This window comes from Triplophysa dalaica, chromosome 10 (genome assembly GCF_015846415.1).
Source record: "Triplophysa dalaica isolate WHDGS20190420 chromosome 10, ASM1584641v1, whole genome shotgun sequence".
NCBI lineage: Eukaryota > Metazoa > Chordata > Actinopteri > Cypriniformes > Nemacheilidae > Triplophysa > Triplophysa dalaica.
Genome location: NC_079551.1, coordinates 16,123,170 through 16,142,430, shown reverse-complemented (window position 1 = coordinate 16,142,430; position 19,261 = coordinate 16,123,170). Strand labels below are relative to the sequence as shown.

The window sequence follows — 19,261 nt, the reverse complement described above, 5'->3', positions numbered from 1 at the left end:
AACATTATACGTTTTCATGTTTTTATTGAACACAACATGTAAACATTCATAGTGCAGGGTGAAAAAAGTATGTGAACCTTTGGGTTTAATAACTGGTTGACCCTCCTTTGGCAGCAATAACCTCAACCAAACGTTTCCTATAGTTGCAGATCAGACCTGCACAACGGTCAGGAGAAATTTTGGACCATTCCTCTTTACAAAAGTGTTTCAGTTGAGCAATATTCTTGAGATGTCTGGTGTGAATCGCTCTCTTGAGGTCATGCCACAGCATCTCAATCGGGTTGAGGTCAGGACTCTGACTGGGCCACTCCAGAAGGTGTATTTTCTTCTGTTGAAGCCATTCTGTGGTTGATTTACTTCTATGCTTTGGGTCGTTGTCCTGTTGCATCGTCCATCCTCTGAAAACGTGAAAACGTATAATGTTTGTGCGGTATTAGTTTAAGCAGACTGTGTTTCTCTATTGTTGTGACTTAGATGAAGATCAGAAGACATTTCATGACCAATTTATGAAGAAATCCAAGTAAGCCCAAAGGGTTCACATACTTTTTCTTTCAACTGTATATACATACAGTTTATCAGTACTCTATAGTTAATACAGAATAATGTTGTATGCATTAGTGTAATGTACCACAGTAAGTTTGCTTACATTTACTAAATCCTTTTCTTCTATTTGTGTTTTCCCTAATAATTCTGTTTTGGGGTATAAATGTTTAAAAATTAATGTGTCTTTGTTCTATCTGCATGTTCGAATACCAAAACGATATATACGCATGACCCTGGACAACAAAACCAGTCTTATGTGTCAATTTTTCGATATTGAGATTTTAAAATAATCTGAAAAATAAAGCTTTCTATCGATGTATGGGTTGTTACAATATGACAATAAATGGATGAGACACAACCGTTCAAATCTCTGGAATCTGAGAGTGCGCAAAAATCAAAATATTGAGAAAATGGCCTTTGAAATTGTTAGTCAGAGGCACTGTAGCAGGCAATCCACTCACAAAAATTAAGTTTTTATATATTTAAGGTAGGAAATTTACAAAATATCTTCATGAAACATGATCTTTACTTAATATTCTAATGATTTTGGTGATAAAAGAAAAATCAATTATTTTGAACCATACAATGTATTTTTGGCTTTTACCTAAAAGGTTACCGTGCTACTTAAGACTGGTTTTGTGTATAATATTCAAAGCAATATAATAATTATATAAAACATTTATGATAAAATGTAAGTATGAACACGTTTATAGAAACTCCCCTTAAAGCAAACGTAAAAATCAATTTGATTTTGTTATTTGCAGGTTAAAAACGAGCAAAGCCTCGTTGTAATAAGACATACGTAAAATAAAATGTGAATAAATCACCTGCAAGCGGTTACCATGCTAAGTTAATTTTCATACATTACAAATATTAGTAGCATGAATGCATCACAAAAGACATGCAAGTCCCAACAACCGCATGAAACAACTTCCTGTTTTGTGGGCGCGTCTCCGGATTTTTAAAGAAAATGTGGATGTCTGATTGGCCCGAATACGACCCGCGTCTCAGCGATTGGACAGCTGTATCAGCATCGACCGTTTGATTGGCTGCCTGCTGCGTACACAAATTCAAAATGCGTCCGCTGTGCTCTCCGAGTTTAAACGGTATTTCATCGCATCTCTCAGCATCGTTGACGCATCGCTTTGCTTAACGTGATGCGTGAAAATGTCGCTTAAATCCGCGAAAGCAGAGTGTTTGGATTTCAGTCCAACATTTGATTCGCACAGAAGTCGAGATAAAGCCGGAAAGGAAAACAATAATTCAATTCCTGTACTGAGTTTGGTTCAGTTTTCGAGGTCTCCGTTCGTGTCGTTTGGGACGATCAAGTTAGGATCGTCTAAATCTCAGCTGTTACGAATTGAAAATCCTACCGAAGATGTGCCGACGACAGTCATAGTGGATAAAATATCAGCAACTAAAGGCTTTTCGGTCGATCGGACGTCTTTTACAATACAGGTACTACTAAACATAACAGTTACTGCTTTGTCCTGACAACTAGTAAGCCTAACTAGACAGTTATGAGTAATAACTACTAATTATAAAGCATTGGGAGATCCTGTAAAACACAGTCATTTCTAAGCTAAATAAAATTATTACTAGAAATGATTTTATTAGTGCATACAGTGAATGGTTTGGTTCTCAGTGCTTGCATGCAAAATGCATAAAGGTGGTGTTAAATCTCTCTAACCATTGAAAACTATATGCAATATTGCCTTGGTATTTTGTATAAGTTTATTTTGCAGCTGACAGTGCATTCTGTATTTTAGCCTGAAGATAGCATTATCATAAATGTCACATGGACACCAGTGGAAGAAGGTGGAGTTCGAGAGCTCCTCTCATTTGTTGCAAATGGTATTGTCAAACATCAGGCCATACTGCTTGGAAAAGCAGAGACAACAAAAAAGAAAAAGGTATTATTATTACTGTCTCGAACAACACTCAGAGGTCACAAAAGGCCTGGTAAAATGGAAAGCCATCATTATAAGTTATGGAAATTTCTACTTGTGAATATGAATGGTAATCTGCTACAGTCTGTATAAATTGATTTAGGTAAAATGACTTTATTCATGGCTCATGGACGACATCGACAGTCCTTTTTTAAATTTATTTAATGTTGACATTTAGGGTCGCACATGTTTCCCCCCACATTTAGTAAACTCAAAACTATGGAACGGCACAAATGGCACTTTGGGAATTCTGTTGTACTAAAAACTGAAACTTGATAATGAAGCTATTCGTTATTTAATTGAACAGCAATGTAGTTCCTATTTGAAGTCTTGCATTTCAAAAAACATGTTTTAGTTTTGTAAATCATTTAAATGTTAACACAATTTACGAACATTTATGCATGCACCTTTAGATTACAAGACTTTAGGACCATGAGACACGTTTCAGTCGAGTGACCGAGATGATAAATACATATGTATTTTGTAATTTACACTAATATCGTTCATTTTTCAGAAAACATTGTGGGATTCCATTAAATCCAAGAGGGGGGTCCCAGCACCCTCAAAAGAAAAGAAATTGCCTTCAGTGTCTATAAAAGCATCAAATAAGACCTTTCACGTGTCTCGGCAGTCACAATACAACAAGGAAAGAACATCAAACCCTCTGTCGCCATTAAACCAGGATAGGTTTGTCAATGGGTCTAGTGTTGTGAGAGGAAACGCGCAATCCTCCCCTCCATGCATATCAAAGCCAGCGTTTGTAACGGAGGTGTTTGATGATGTCCACTTGGAAAAGAACTCGCCAGTCGTGGTTTTAATACCAGCAGACAGATTCGTCGACACACCTGATAAAAAGGATGCACCCTGTTTACGTAAAGCAGAGTGCAGAGTAGTCATGAGGGTTTTGGATAAAACACTATCTCCTGTTAGTTCCTCAGAAAGGTTTAGAAATCCACTGTCGTCGTGCTTTCAAAGTCCACTTCCTGTGATTGGAAAACTGGATGACGGTCAAGAACAGGATATGCTATCGTTGTCTGTAAAACATGCTTTGGATGTTATAGGATCCGATCTATCGCGTGCCGTGAGTCCTCCAAACGCTTGCTCGAGCTATGATTTTTCGGACTCGCTTGAGTCTGTAAAGCAAGATCGCGATGGGACGTTCATAGCAACTGTGGACATTTCCCCACCACCTGAAGATCCCCACCCCAGGCTGACCTACTGTGTGAAACCCAACAATACCATTGGTGTTGAATCAAATCACGATGAGGTCCGACTCAAGATGTTTCCGTTTAGCACGGACACGGTGACCAAGTTGAATAAAGTGAATGACACCCTGAATCCTGAGGTTTTAGGGTCCAAGGTTCCTGTTTTTTCTACCACAGTGACCAAAAGCAAAGCTGAGTCCTCGGTTGAGAGTCCGGGCATCCGTAAGAAGAAGACTTCCAGGCGCAGGCTTCTCGAAAGGACCCGGGAGCTCTCCGAGCCTAGTGATGCAGAATCAAACACAAGTTCTCCCGAGAGCATCTCGGCTCTACCCATCATTAGTTCTGATTCAAGTCCAGATGTGGTGATATCAGAGAAGACGACTGCATGTTTGTCTCTTCCATCTGAACAACCTTTGTCTTGCATTTCCCCTATACGTTCCGAGGTTTTGGCATCCGTGAGTAGTAGTCGGTCAACTAGTCTGGATAAAGTTCCTAATGGCGAGCCATCACGTATTTCTCCAAATCTGTTTCCTGTGCAGTCCAGGACATCTGTGCAAAGTAAAAAGAGAAAAAGTGATGAGTTTTTGAGAGATCACCTGGAAGATGTGTCGAACTTTAACGCAAAAAAGTGCCGTGCCCCAATGCATGTACAAGGGGCTAAGAAACCGAGCCAAGAGAAAACGTTTATTCTGAAGTCCACATCTGGACAACCGCAACAGAGAAAGCCGACAGGTAACTAAAGTGAAGTGCATCTTTTCAGACATTTGGGTGTTATGTAGATTGAGAATTATGTTATTAATAATCTCAAATTTTATTTTAAAGCTACCCCAAACTCAAGAAACTTCACAAGACCTCAGCCAAAGAAATCCATTACGAAATCAACCGTAAATTGTAAGAAAATATAATGTTTGTATCAATTTGTATTATTTTGCCTCTGCATCGCCATCTCTGGTTAAAACACAAAATTGCAGGTCACTACAAATCAAATAACATGAAACTGACATCTCAATTTAAAATCATAATCTTAGTGTTGTTAATCGAACAGCAAACATACTTTCAAGCACTTGTTTATGGTATAAAATATACCAAAGTCAGTTACAGCTTGCAAATTGTAAAAAAAAAAACTTGTCAGTCTTGCAAACGTATCAAAATGTATTTTTTCACAAGACGTTTCAAAATTGTTATATAGCATTTTATGGGTACTAATTATTGCACTTTTTTTGTTGACGTAGATGGCCAGTCGTTGAAGTCTATTAGCACTTCAACTCGTAAGTCTGCAAAAATTGTGGCTGTGGCACAAGCCAAACTGACCTTTATGAACCCAACACAGACAGGTACATTTTTACACTTTTACCGTATCAAATGTATTTAAGAGGCTTTTTACTCATGTTATTCCATGCCGACAGTCATTCCAAGGCACCCGCTACCCTTTGCTGCAAAGAACATGTTTTATGATGAACGATGGATAGAAAAGCAGGAGAGAGGCTTTAGCTGGTGGATGAATTATGTTCTCACTCCTGACGATTTCAAAGTTGCTACAGAAGTTACCAAAGGTGAGTGTTTTTATGTCATTGTATGTACTTGTTTTATAGACATAGCAATGTTTTGAGTGTTTACACCTTTTGGTAACATTTTAAAGTTGCTTAAATGTATTCCATCTTAATATGCAGAACTGTAAGAATAGATTGAATTACAAGCTTTTGCTTTCAGTTTGGGTTTATATTGAGTTTTAAATAGTCTTGGAAGATCATTTTTTTCTTTTGTTTCTTGTTTGTATTCCACAGTAAATGCCTTGTCTTTAACGTTGGGTAATGAGAAATTCAACATACCCAAAGCACCAACAAAGGAGGAGATGTCTTTTAGGACCTACACAGCCCGTCAACGGCTGAATCGCCTTCGGCGAGCGGCGTGCAGACTTTTCACATCTGATGCCATGGTGAAGGCCATCCAGAGACTGGAACTGGAAGTAGAAGCAAAGAGACTCCTTGTGCGAAAGGACAGACATCTCTGGAAAGATATCGGTATGTAAACTTTGATTACAGTCATTGACGGACAAATACAGTGTTTCTTTGAACAAGTTGTTGGTTTGAGTATCAGGATTTGAGTTTTTTTTTTTTGAAGATTTACCATGTCCCGCAGAGGTCACTCCTAGTTTGTGACAAACACACATATCTTTAGGACTGTCTCAATTTTTCTTCGATTATGTCACTTCTCAGGTGAGCGTCAGAAAGTTCTTAACTGGCTATTGTCGTACAATCCACTGTGGCTGCGAATTGGATTTGAGGTATTTTATCTATTCATTTTTACCAACGTTGTGATTTTTGTGTTTGATTTAATGTGTGACATCCAAACCCTATATCATCTCAGACAATCTTTGGAGAGCTCATACCACTGGAAAGCAACAGTGATGTTGTGGGTCTGGCCATGTTTATTCTTGGACGTCTGCTGTGGAACCCAGACATAGCCGCTGAGTACAGACATGCTAAAGTTCCCCATTTGTACAGAGATGGTAAGATCAAAGCTTTAGTTCTACGGCCTGATCAGGTCAGTTCTTACTTGGCCTGCCAATCATTTCTTGGCCCCATCATATTTTTTGTTTACATGTATGCATGTGTCAGACGTCTTTTTTCTGAAGTGATGCTCAGTGCATTCAGTTATGCATAGAATCCAATCTATTTTTTATTAGTATGTGTTTCATAGAGAGCAAACCCATGACCTTTGTGTTGCCAAAACAATGTTTTAACATTTGCATGAACAAGTCTATAAGCCTGTTTCTTTATATATTATTAGCATTAGGTATTCTGTTTGAGTTTAACTAAACGCTTTTCTCCTTTACCTTAACAGGCCACGAGGAGGCGCTCTCTCGCTTCTCCCTGAAGAAATTAATTCTCCTGGTCTGCTTTCTGGATAAAGCCAAAGAGTCCAGGCTAATTGATCATGATCCCTGTTTGTTCTGCATGGATGCTGAATTTAAGGTTTTTACGATTAAAGTTTTTATGTCTTATAATTTGGGAAAAATGTGTGTTTATAAGAAACAATATTCCATACAAATGTTCAGGTTGCACAAATTCAACCATCTGTACTAACTCATTATTGTTTTATTCCTGTAGTCGAGTAAAGATCTGCTCCTTGCGTTTGCACGAGACTTTCTCAGCGGGGAAGGGATTTTGTCCCGGCACCTCAGTTACTTGGGCTTAGCAGTGTCCCACGTTCAGACTCCTCTGGACGAGTTCAACTTTGCCGTGAAGAATCTTGCCGTTGACCTGAGATGTGGCATTCGTTTGGTGTATGTCTGATTTACATATTTATTTTAACACGTATGTCATTCTTTAACTGACAAATGCTTGACTTAATTGTCTTAATAATTTTTTATTAGGCGTGTTATGGAGCTTTTTACTGTTGACTGGACTTTGTCTAGAAAGCTCCGGATACCCGCCATCAGCCGACTGCAGAAAGTGCACAATGTCGACATTGCACTACAGGTGCTGAAAGACAAAGGTGTTGACCTTCGAGACGAACACGGTGAGACATCCGCATTTCACGTGTCATCTTTGTTTCTGGATGGCTGGATAAACTGGACTTCCTCTGTAATGATCTATATTTTGATCTGAAAGGAATATTTTTCGTTTTATAGGTGCGACCATTGACTCAAGAGATATTGTGGATGGACACCGAGAAAAGACCCTTAACCTCCTGTGGAAAATCATATTTGTCTTTCAGGTACTTACCAAAGCTGTCTATACAGTACTGTAAGGACCATAATGTCAAATGTACATTTTCATATTTGGCTGATGCTTTTATCTTAAACTATACATTTTATCAGTCCAGTTTCAAAGAAAAACACAACCTAGTTATCAAAAGTCATGTGTAAAACAGTTCTTCTTGTAAGTTCTGATCTTATTCGGTCTTTATAGGTTGAAGTGATGCTGGATGAGGACCAGCTTAAAGAAGAAATCAGTTTCCTCAGGAAAACCTGGAGAACCAAACAGAAATTGGCCTCATTGACCGCTAACAAAGGAGCCGTCGTGAAAAAAAGGAAGACAAGAAAAGCGTTTGAACATCCCAGTCAGAAAGTAACACTGCTGCTCGACTGGGTCAACGCAGTGTGTGAGTTCTACAGTTTAAAGGTGAGTCAAATTAAAGGAACCATACACCCCAAAATATAAAGTCCTTCTAAAACATTAGTCCTATTTCTGCGTAGTACTTACAATATCTTTGCATTGTTTTTGCAGGCTGAAAACTTCACCGTGTCTTTCTCGGACGGCCGTGTCCTTTGCTATCTTATCCATCATTACCACCCCGGCCATCTCCCGGCAGAGAACATTCGACACAAAACGACACAGACCATAGAATGCGGTCACCGTGGAAAAGTGGAGCTCAATATCTCCACGAGCGATTCAGACTGCTCCTTTGATGGCTACCTTTCAATGCAAGGTGGTACATATTTATTTTTCATCTGTTATTCTTGTTATTTCTAGTCATTTTAAAGAAAACTTCTCCCATAAACATAAGTTGTCATTTGCTTATTAAACATACTGTATACTTTCTTGTCTCTTGTCAACCATTCCATCTCTAAAACCAATTTGGTGAATCATTTCTTTAATGGTTTGATAATTAGTCTTAACTGTATCTATTTTACCTGAAACCTCAGATTCTCCATCGCTGGACTTCAAAGAGCTTCTAGAGAACGAGAGAAGTAACTTTCAGTTGGTGAACACAGCCGTGTCTTATCTTGGAGGAGTTCCTGCCATGATAAATCCAGAGGACATGTCCAACACAATTCCAAATGAAAAGGTAAAACTATTTTTAGTTGGGTTCGCAACAACAATAGCTTAAAAAACGTTTGAAGCTCTAAATGTCATATCAATGATATAATTTTTACGTGTTTTCTTCCAGGTGGTCACATGTTACCTCTCCTTTCTTTGTGCTCGTCTCTTGGATCTCCGCAACGAAACGAGAGCGGCACGGGTCATCCAAGATGCATGGAGAAGATACAAGCTACAGAAGGACATTGAGCTTAATAGGGTAAGAGTCCTTTTCTTTAACGTTTCGTTGATGTGAACTTTGTTAGATTATTCCTTACAACGGATTTGCCTCTACGTACAGCAAAAGAACCTGGCTGCGGCTAAAATCCAGGCCCTCGTTCGGAGGTTTATTCTGAAGAGGCGGCTGATCCGACAGAATAAGGCAGCAATCTTGATCCAGACGTCCTGGAGGGGACACGCTGCACGTGAAACATTGAGAATGTTGAAACAAGAACAACTGTTAGCTCTTCAAAATGCAGCTGCAGCTGTTATTCAGGTATGTTCAGGATTTGACATGAAATGTCAGGGTCAGATATGCTCAAACGTCATATAAATCATTTGAAAAATGCAAAAAAAAAAAAAAAAGAAAGCTTGATTTTCGTTTAGGCAGTGGTTCTCAAACTTTTTAGCTGTAAAGCCCCCTTTGTGTAGAATGCATCGCTTGGCGCCCCCTCCAAATAAAGATTTATAATCTTAAACTTATAATGAAAATGAAACCAAAAACATATTCATCCGTTTATACAATGCTGAAACATCAGTTCTTTTGGTTACTGGGCTTATTTTACTGATGTTTGATGCATAAAATCGGATACATTTCTGGATTTCATAAAATGCCACAAAATCTGTGACCCCCTGGATCCATCTAGGGGCCTGCCAGGGGGACCCGGCACCCAGCTTAAGAACCACTTCATTAACGGATTCAAATAGCTTTTTATATGTTATTTTTTATTCATTTTAAAGTGGAGTATTATCTCTGGAAAAACACATTTTTCTTGGCATTCCACAGAAAACTTACAAAGCTTGGAGGGATCGAGCTCTCCTCAGGAAAAATCATGCTGCCTCTCTAATCCAAGCAGCTTTCCGGAAATGGCATGTGAAAAAATTTACAGAAAGAAACAATGCCGCCATACGGATTCAGTCGTGGTACAGAATGCAGCGTTGTAAAAAACAATACATGGAGATGAAAATGAAAGCAATCTGTATTCAAGCAATGTTGAGAGGTCACCATCAAAGACTCAAGTTTAAGACATTGAGGAAGAGAAATCATGCTTCAGTGATCATTCAAAGCGCATTCCGAGCTTATCTTGTCAGACGACAGATATTTAAGATGGAACAAAATGCAGTTTTGATTCAGAGGTGGTTCAGAGCTTGCGTCCTACGGAAAGCAGTGCGCAAGAGGTACTTGAAGATTAAATCAGCCGTTATTACCCTGCAAGCAGCTTTCTGTGGATGGAAGGTCCGTCGAGAACTGGCTCAACGCCGCCAAGCTGCACTTCAGATTCAAACTGCTTTCAGAAGGTTTTCGGCTCGGAAGAGCTTTAGGTGTTTGAAAAGATCAGTCATTATTCTTCAGCAGCGATACAGAGCTAACGTTCTTGGAAACAAGTTAAGATTTGAATACGATGCTCTTAAAGTTGCTTCACTGACCATTCAGGCAGCCTGGAGAGGAAGAACTGTGAGAAGGAAGATACGTCATCTACACAGGTGTGCTGAAATCATTCAGTCACACTATCGTCGATATGTGGTGCAGACACAGTTTATGAAATTGAAACGGGCTGCTGTTGTCATTCAAAGACAATGTAGAGCTTTCAGAGAAGGAAAGAAAGCATACGGTGAATACATCGAAATGAAAAAAGCGGCCATCGTGTTTCAGAGTGCTTATCGTGGCAGAAAAGCAAGAAAAGAGATCCAGCTGCAAACCCAAGCAGCCATTTTGATTCAGTCAAGTGTGAGGGGTTACATTTGCCGTCGTGCTTTTTTATCTCAAAAATGTTCTGCCGTTGTCATTCAGCAACGCTATCGGGCTTTTGCACTCGGAAAGGCTCAAAGACTCTGTTACTTGCAGCTGAGGCAGTCAACTACAACGCTACAGGCTATATATCGCGGCTCCAAAATCAGACGACAACTAAGACGAGAGCAGCAAGCTGCAACTATTATCCAAGCTCAGTTCCGAATGCATAAAGTACGGATTTCTTTTCTTGCTGCAAAGTATGCAGCTATCATTATACAGCAGCGATTCAGAGCCTACAAAACTGGCAAATCTGTGCAAGACTCTTACTCGCAGATGAAAAATGCTACTGTAGTCATTCAGTCAGCGTTCAGAGGAATGAAAGTTCGCAGTCGCTTGCGAAAATCGCACCAAGCTGCGACAGTTATTCAGGCGCATTTCCGTGGCCATTTGCAGAGCAAAAAGTTTCAGAAACAACAGTGGGCCGCATCCGTACTACGGGAGCGATACAGAGCTAAAGTTCTTGGAAACAAGTTGAGACTTGAATACGATGCTCTTAAAGTTGCTTCAGTGACAATGCAGGCAGCCTGGAGAGGAAGAACTGTGAGAAAGAAGATACGTCATCTTCACAGGTGTGCGGAAATCATTCAGTCACACTATCGTCGATATGTGGTGCAGACACAGTTTATGAAATTGAAACGGGCTGCTGTTGTCATTCAAAGACAATGTAGAGCTTTCAGAGAAGAAAAGAAAGCATACGGTGAATACATCGAAATGAAAAGAGCGGCCATTGTGCTCCAGAGTGCTTATCGTGGCAGAAAAGCTAGAAAAGAGATTCAGCGGCAAACCCAAGCAGCCATTTTGATACAGTCAAGTGTGAGGGGTTACATTTGCCGATGGGCATTTTTATCTCAAAAGTTCTCTGCTGTTGTCATTCAGCAACGCTATCGGGCTTTTGCACTCGGACAGTCTCAAAGAGTCTGTTACCTGCAGCTGAGGCAGTCAACTATAATGCTACAGGCTATATATCGTGGCTCCAAAATCAGACGACAACTAAGACGGGAACAGCAAGCTGCAACTATTATCCAAACTCAGTTCCGAATGCATAAAGTACGGATTTCTTTTCTTGCTGCAAAGTATGCAGCTATCATTATACAGCAGCGATACAGAGCCTACAAAACTGGCAAATCTGTGCAAGACTCTTATTCGCAGATTAAAAATGCTACTGTAGTCATTCAGTCAGCGTTCAGAGGAATGAAAGTACGCAAGCGCTTGCGAAATTTGCACCAAGCTGCGACAGTTTTTCAAGCCCATTTCCGTGGCCAGTTGCAACGCAAAAAGTTCCAGAAACAACAGTGGGCCGCGTCCGTACTGCGGGAGCGATTCAGGGCAACCTTAGCAAGAAATGATGCAGTGAAGAGATACGCAGCCATGAAAAGAGCTGCTCTGTGTATCCAGTCAGCGTTCCGTGGAATGAAGATCAGAAAGCAGATTGCAGAATGCCACAAATCTGCCATAATAGTCCAAAAGACATACAAAGCATACAAGCAACGACGTAATTATGTTTCCCTCAGAAATGCAACCCTGCGTGTTCAGCAACAGTACAGAGCGATTTTAAGTGCAAAGCAACAACGTAATAGTTATTGCGCATTGCGAACAGCTGCCATCACTTTGCAGTCTGCGTTCAGGGGAATGAGAATAAGAAAAGAGATACGCAAAAGACACAAATCGGCAACCGTGATTCAGGCGTGGTTAAGAACGTACAGAACCAGAGTGACCTTCCAAGCCATGAGACTGGCTGCGTTGGCCATACAGAGACAATACAGGTGTCATTTACTGAGAAAAGAGGCACGTGTTAACTTCTTGAGGCTGCGGCGTAGTGCAACAACAATTCAGGCGATTTACAGAGGGAATCGAACACGTCGCAATATTGCTACAATGCATCACTCCGCCACAATCATTCAAAGAAGGTTCCTTGCTTACAAAACAAGAAAGTGCTTTTTGTCCATCCGAGCTGCTGTAGTAGTCTGTCAGCGATACTATCGGTCTGCTTTGGCTGCAAGGAGTGATCGGAGAAATTACCTAGCTAAATATCAGGCTGTTGTTAAAATCCAAGCAGGTTTCAGAGGAATGCAGGTCCGCAGACAAATCAACAGAGAGCATGTGGCCGCTGTGCTCATTCAGTCCCACGTGAGGAAGCGTATTGTCAATTTGCGCTTCCAGAGACTTCAAAGGGCAGTTGAAACTGTTCAGCAACGTTTCAGAGCTATTCAAATGGTGAGGCGTGAGATGGAAGTGCTGAAGGAAAAGAAGAACGCAGCTTTGATTCTGCAATCTGCATATCGTGGCATGAAGTCCAGACAAACTTTTAAGCGAATGCATGAGGCTGCTACCGTCATTCAATCTGCTTTTAGGGCATGCAGCGCTCGCAAGCGGTACTTGGCCATGAAATACGCCGGCATTGCCATTCAACAAAGGTACCGTGCCAGACACGCTGCCAAGATGCAGAGAAAGCGTTATCTTAAAATTCGTCAAGGTGCCATTGCTCTTCAAGCATGCTTTAGAGGCCGCAGAGTTAGGAGGATGCTTCTGTTTCAGCATCAGGCTGCTGTTTTGATTCAGTCGTACTTTAGAAGACACAAAGAGATGGTTAAGTTCCAAGCCATGAGGTTGTCTGCAAACATTATCCAAAGCCATTACAGGTCACACATTCTAACCAAAGCGGATCGTGAGAAGTTTCTACGTTTAAGAAAGTCTGCAGTAGTCATTCAGGCAGCTTTTAGAGGACACTCTGTCAGAAGACAGTTAGCAGAAATGCAAAGGGCGTCTATCATTTTACAGGCTGCCTTTCGAATGCACCAGCAAAGATCTGCATTTTGGAGACAGATTTGGGCAGCAAGAGTACTCCAGCGGAGATTCAGAGCTTTGAAGCTCAGAGATGAGCAATTGCAGAGATACCAGGAGGTTAGGAATGCCACCATATGCCTGCAGAAGTCCTTTAGAGCCATGAAGGAAAGAAAACTGGTGAGGCGGACAAACGCTGCAAGAACCATCCAATCCTACCTGAGGATGTCTCGCCAACGAAAACGATTTTTAAAAGAGAAAGCTGCAGCGATCGTGATTCAGTCTGCGTACAAAGGCTATCGCAGTAGAGTTCGACACACTAAGATTCAAGAAAGCACGGCGTTCATTCAAAAGTGGTATAGATCTCGTAAACAGGTCAACAAGGAGAGGAATGGTTTCTTGGTTGTTAGACAAGCTACACTAACGTTGCAATCTGCCCTGCGTGGAATGCTTGCGAGGAGGCTCGCAAGAAGAATAAAGGCTGCTATCAAGATCCAGTCTGTGTTACGTATGCATGTATACCGTAGGCGCTATGTGAGTCTCTGCTCAAGTGTGGTAAAGATGCAAGCTCATTACAGAATGCTGGTGGCCCAACGAAGATACCTTAGTTTGCAGGCTTCAGCGGTTACTCTCCAAAAGCATTACAGGGCTCAGAGGGCAAAAACGGAACAGAGATGTAGTTACCTCAAGACCATTCATCGCATTAAAATCGTTCAGGCCACAATACGTGGCCACGTCGAGTACAGAAGATTTCACAGAAAGAGAACAAGCGCCATTACAATTCAGGTAGTTACTATGTTTTTCTTTACAATTCTGAAAATCCACTACTGGTTACTACTAGCATCTTGAGATGTTTCTGGAAGGGCCAACTTTTTTATTTATTTCTTAAACAGGCACATTACAGAGGAATGTTAGATAGACGCATGTTCCAGCGACTCAAGCAATCCATTTGTGTTATACAGAAACATTACAGAGCCTTCAGACTCTGCCAGAAAGAGCGTGCACACTTCAATCAGCTACGACAGTCTGCTGTTGTCATACAAGTAAGGCCAAATGTGTCCGTTCAGGTGTCAACCATTTTAACCATTGGTTTGTTTAAGTGTACTTGACTTGAGCATTTGTTTTGTCTTCACTTAACCTTAGAGAGCATTTCGGGCTTATCAAACAAGACAACATGCTGTCAAAGAACAAGCTGCCTGTAAAATTCAGGCCTGGTACCGTGGAGGCCTTGCTAGGCGAAACTACATCCTAAAACGGGCTGCTATTACAACAATCCAACGGTGTATTCAAGCAAGACACCAACGTTCAAGGTAACTCCTATTTTATTTTTAATTGTATGTGTGCCATTGATGGAAGTCATAGTATGACCATTTTATCTCCCCTTAAGATTCCAGGTGATCCAGCGCAGCGTCCGAATCATTCAGCAAAGATGGAGGGAAACTCTGGAAGCCAGGAAACAACGATCTGACTTCCTGAGGTTTAGAAAGTCTGTTATATTTATCCAGGCTTTATGGAGGGGAGTGCGTGTGAGAAAGTCCATTCAAATGGTAAGTTTTCTCTTTTTGTGGAATAAACTATTACTTTAGGAAAAGAGTGTTTTACAATTAAATTGGATGTACAAAAAAAATGCTTTGTCTAAATTCCAGTAAAGCAAATTGCTTGTGCAATTTTGAAGTTGGTCTGTAAACACACAAAGTCTAAAGTGTTTTGGGTCACATTCTGGTTTGACCTCACTGTCGGTAAATCTTTCTATGTCGGGAAAACCGTTTTCAAAGTCCATAAGTTCACACAGGGGTTGTTGTCCTGATTAAAAACTTATATTGATTATACTGTGTAGTTTGTTTCTTGCCAAGTATTTGTTTTCCCTCTGATACACAGTCCTTGACTCTATGTTAAGACATGGGTAAACAGCTCAATTTTCTTTTAATTATTTCCTTTAAATTCACGTAAAAAAAGACAGCTTTTCGATGTGAACTTTGTTTTTTTAATAAAATCAAAAGTTACTTGAACTTAAAATTTATTCAACTGCTTTACAAAATGAGGTTGCATTTTGTGTAACTTAGCAAAAAATTATTAGAACTTTGTTTTATATTATTTTGCTAAGTTTAAGTACTTCCTTTTAACATGTCTTCTTGAGCACATAATTTTTACAGTGTTTGGTATTATACTAGAGCTTTGCAAGTTTATTTTTCTATGTGCCTCAAAACCGCCAGAAATGTTGAAAACTCTGAACAGTATCTGTATACCTTTACAACTTCATATTTTAAGTATTCATATATCACTGAAATTTGTCTTATAAATCTGTCACAGCAAATAAAGGCTGCTGTAAAGGTACAATCAGCTTTCAGAGGCTTTACCAAAAGACGAGATTATAAACGGCAGAGAGCCGCCGCCGCAATTCTGCAGCAACGTTTCCGTGCCTTGCAGTTAGCCAGATCTGAACGGGAAAACCTCAGGATGCGACATGATGCTGCTGTCCGTCTTCAGGCTGCGTGCCGTGGTTGGCTCGGAAGACGACAGGCAAGTCGACGTTTACGAATTCCCATTTATGTTATACTGGAAACATGCGTAACTATTTGATTAATCAAAATGAATCCGTGCTCATTTCTGTGATTAACAAGTTATTTAGTAAAATCTTTATTTACTTCTAGTGAAGTTGGTAAAAAAGTTTTATTTGGTTATTTTTTGGAGTACTTGCTAATATGGTAATTTGACATGGACAATGAACAATGACTTGTTTCTATAGTACGGTCATTAACGATGATAGATATGCTAAAAAGTTGCAGAACATTTACTCTATCTACCAATTTGATTTGCAGATAAAAGAAAAAGCACGCGCTTTGAGGCTTCTCCGCTTCACAGCTTCAGTGTTTCATCATCTCTGTGCAATAAGGATTCAGAGAGCTGTCCATGGACACTGGGCTCTTGTATCAGCCAAGAGGCAGATGTCCGTGGTCCTTTACATCCAGGTACACCTGACTGCCTCACATGCATTATATGACAGACTTTGGTTTATTCATTTCACATAGAATTGAGCCTTGTTACAAAAATCACCCCAAACCACAAAACATAGCAAAAGGTAACCTTTTTAAATAACAGGTAGGCTGTAGTTACGTCATAAACTATGATTTTTTGATTGCATGTTTAGTTATTATAGTAATAAAATTATAGTTCTTTGCACATGTTTCCATTCCATTAAATGTATTAATAAGGATGACAAATGAAAAGGAAAAACAAGAAATGTAAATATTGGAAAATTTGCAATGAAACCTTAGAATAAAGACTGAAGATAGATATTTGGATTGTGTGCTTGATTTATTTATAATCTGCATTTCTCTCCTGTCCAGCAATGTTTTAGGGCAAAGCTGCAAAGAAAGAAGTATCTCAAAGATAGACAAGACATTATTAAGACACAGAGAGCAGTGAGAACTTGGTTAAATCGTCGAAACCAAGCAGCCACCACAATTCAACTCGCAGTCAAACAGTTCCTTCTGAGCCGTCGCAAGGAAAGGATGCAGCGTGGAATAATAAAAGCACAGGTATGGTGTGCGTATCAATAGCTTTTCAGCAACAAATTTTATTTCATTTTTTTTCTAAAATACTGTAAATTTTAAGTTTGTATCTGCAAAAAATTCAAGTTTGTTACATTTTTACAGGTACAGTATATAGTAGTGTAAAGTAAAGTAAAACCCCGTTTTAAGGTAAGAAATTGAGTCTTATTCATTGTTAATTGTTTTGAATCTTTTTTATAAGGCACTCTGGAGGGGTCATTGTTCAAGAAAGCTTAACGACACACACAAAGTCATCTCCGTCAGGCGACGTTTCAGAGAAGTAAATCGAAACCTAAAGGAAGAGGACAAACTGTGTAACAAGACCACGGCAGCGCTGAGCTATCTGCTCGGATATCAAAACTATGCGTACATTCTCGCCGCCTTGAAACATTTGGGTAGGACAGTCTCTAGCACTCAAAGAGGTGAAAGATGTCATAACGTGGTAACTGATTTGTGTTTTTATGTCACGGTTAAAGAAACGGCCACCAGGCTTTCTCCAAGGTGCTGCGAACGGCTCGTAGAAAGCGGTGTGACGCATACCATCTTTATTTTGATGAGGAGCTGTAACAGAAGCGTGCCTTCGATGGAGATCATCACTTTATCCATACAAGTCCTTCTCAACTTATCCAAAGTATGTTGTCTTTCATGGCTGTCAGTTGACAAGCATAAGATGCAAATCCAAAAACAGGATTTAAAATATTTCGAAACCATATTTGCGCAGATCAATCCTCAAATCTTCGTTCCGCGCTACAATTTTGGGTACCAAGTTAAAATAGTGACTATTTAACAACCTCTGTTCTTTGTTTCTGTTCTTGCAGTACCACCGAACTATTGATGCAGTTTACGGTGTGGAGAACTCTGTAGAAACGCTGCTGGATCTCCTGCAGATCTACCGTGAGAAGGCTGGAGACAAGGTGGGAGATAAAGGCGGAAGCATCTTTACCAAGGCCTGTTTTCTTCTGGTTCTCTTAGTCCAGGATGAAAGGAGAGCAATGGTGGGTAATATCATAAAATACTTTCTCAGTTCTCGTAGAAGTTAAGCTCTACTGAATATACATAATGTTGATTATCAAAGAAATCATTTTGAATCGCTTTTGAACTTTGCTTACGTTGAAATTATTCTCTGTTGTAGTCCATAGTTGCATAAGTTACAGGCCTCATAGCGTTAATGTCATTGTATTGATGTTCTGGTGTGTAGGAAGTACGGAAGCTTCCCAAGGCTTCAGATCGCATTCGCAGCATCTGTCGTCTCACGCTTCGAAAATGCAAGATGGATTCTGAGAGAACCAAGGTCAAACAGAAGATGAACGCCTCGCTTAACGGAAGTTTCCTTCTCCAAGCTACTCCTCGGAAATCAAAACCTGTGCCCAGGTATGTCTCTGCATATTTGCCCTTAAGAAAATAAGTTTTATGATGCATTTCTATAGATGCCTATGTCTGTGATTCTTGTTTTCGTCATTGTCCTTCCAAAACGTTGGATCTCCAGATTGGCTGTTTTTCACGAAAAAAGATAAAACAATGTACTTTTTTAAATGATTAAATACTTACATGACAAGCACGTTTTATTACTTTTATTGGTTAGATACTTGCTTAACCCAGTAACACATAAAGGGTGATTATTAATCATGATTTATGAACAAAATATGAAGTTTCATAAAGACAACAGCGGTTTGCTGGTTTGTGTTGCACAAATGTTGTTTGTTCTCACTAACTTGGATATCTTTCAGGTTTGTGCCAGACTGGGTCTTGCGGCGTGACAAAATGAAGGACATTGTGGACCCTCTGCGTGCTATTCAAATGCTGGCAAATGCTCTGGCTCTAGTGCCTTGAAAATATTTGCAAAGCTGTGTGTTGACAGTGTAAACTGAGCGTTTCACCACATTGACCTTGTAAATATTTTGTAATGTATATATTTTTAATACCTTGTTGTACCTCTCAAATGCTTCTTGTGGATTTGTTTTATTAATGCATATGTACAGTATGTATAGTCTCTGTTGAGACTTCATATTATGTTGCTTTGAATGCTGTAAATAGGTGGTTTAGGTTGGGATTGGTTTAATTTTTGTATGCGCTGTAATTGAACATTAAAATAGTGCCACAACTTTTCACAGCTGTCCTGGTACCAGTTTGTCAGAACGTTTGAACATTTTCAATGGGGATCGAGAGAAAAGTTCGATTACTATTTGTCTCAAGTCAGCATCACGTGATTAAAATGTGTGTTTTAATAATCATTTAATGATTTACTCATTTTATAGTGCTTTTAGAGCTTGACAGATGAGGTTACTTTTAAATGTTTTAAGTGGCTTTCTGGTTACATTTCTCTTTTGCACTTGATACTTGATAAATAATCACAGAAATATATAATTTTGGTCAAATTGACCTTTTGATTCAAACATTTTATTATATTGCATTCATA

At 39.8% G+C, this 19,261-nt stretch overlaps 1 protein-coding gene across 2 annotated transcripts; it reads left to right on the top strand.

The window, feature by feature from the left end:
* Positions 1-1,664: 1,664 nt before the first annotated feature.
* On the top strand, positions 1,665-18,951 carry aspm (assembly factor for spindle microtubules). 2 transcript variants are annotated; one of them, XM_056758974.1, is made up of 30 exons: positions 1,665-2,001; positions 2,313-2,456; positions 3,007-4,429; positions 4,520-4,588; positions 4,930-5,031; positions 5,104-5,250; positions 5,482-5,718; positions 5,914-5,981; positions 6,065-6,206; positions 6,542-6,672; positions 6,808-6,983; positions 7,074-7,219; positions 7,332-7,417; positions 7,612-7,824; positions 7,930-8,131; positions 8,349-8,491; positions 8,594-8,722; positions 8,804-8,998; positions 9,509-14,080; positions 14,257-14,337; positions 14,438-14,604; positions 14,682-14,841; positions 15,605-15,814; positions 16,114-16,263; positions 16,642-16,833; positions 17,048-17,240; positions 17,322-17,476; positions 17,664-17,840; positions 18,044-18,216; positions 18,573-18,951. In XM_056758974.1, the coding sequence occupies exons 1-30, from the start codon at positions 1,711-1,713 to the stop codon at positions 18,673-18,675; spliced, it is 10,377 nt and encodes a 3,458-aa protein (XP_056614952.1). In that variant the 5' UTR covers positions 1,665-1,710; the 3' UTR covers positions 18,676-18,951. The 2 variants fall into 2 exon arrangements, with proteins under 2 accessions (XP_056614952.1, XP_056614951.1); XM_056758973.1 differs by having other exon boundaries at positions 14,188-14,337.
* Positions 18,952-19,261: the final 310 nt, after the last annotated feature.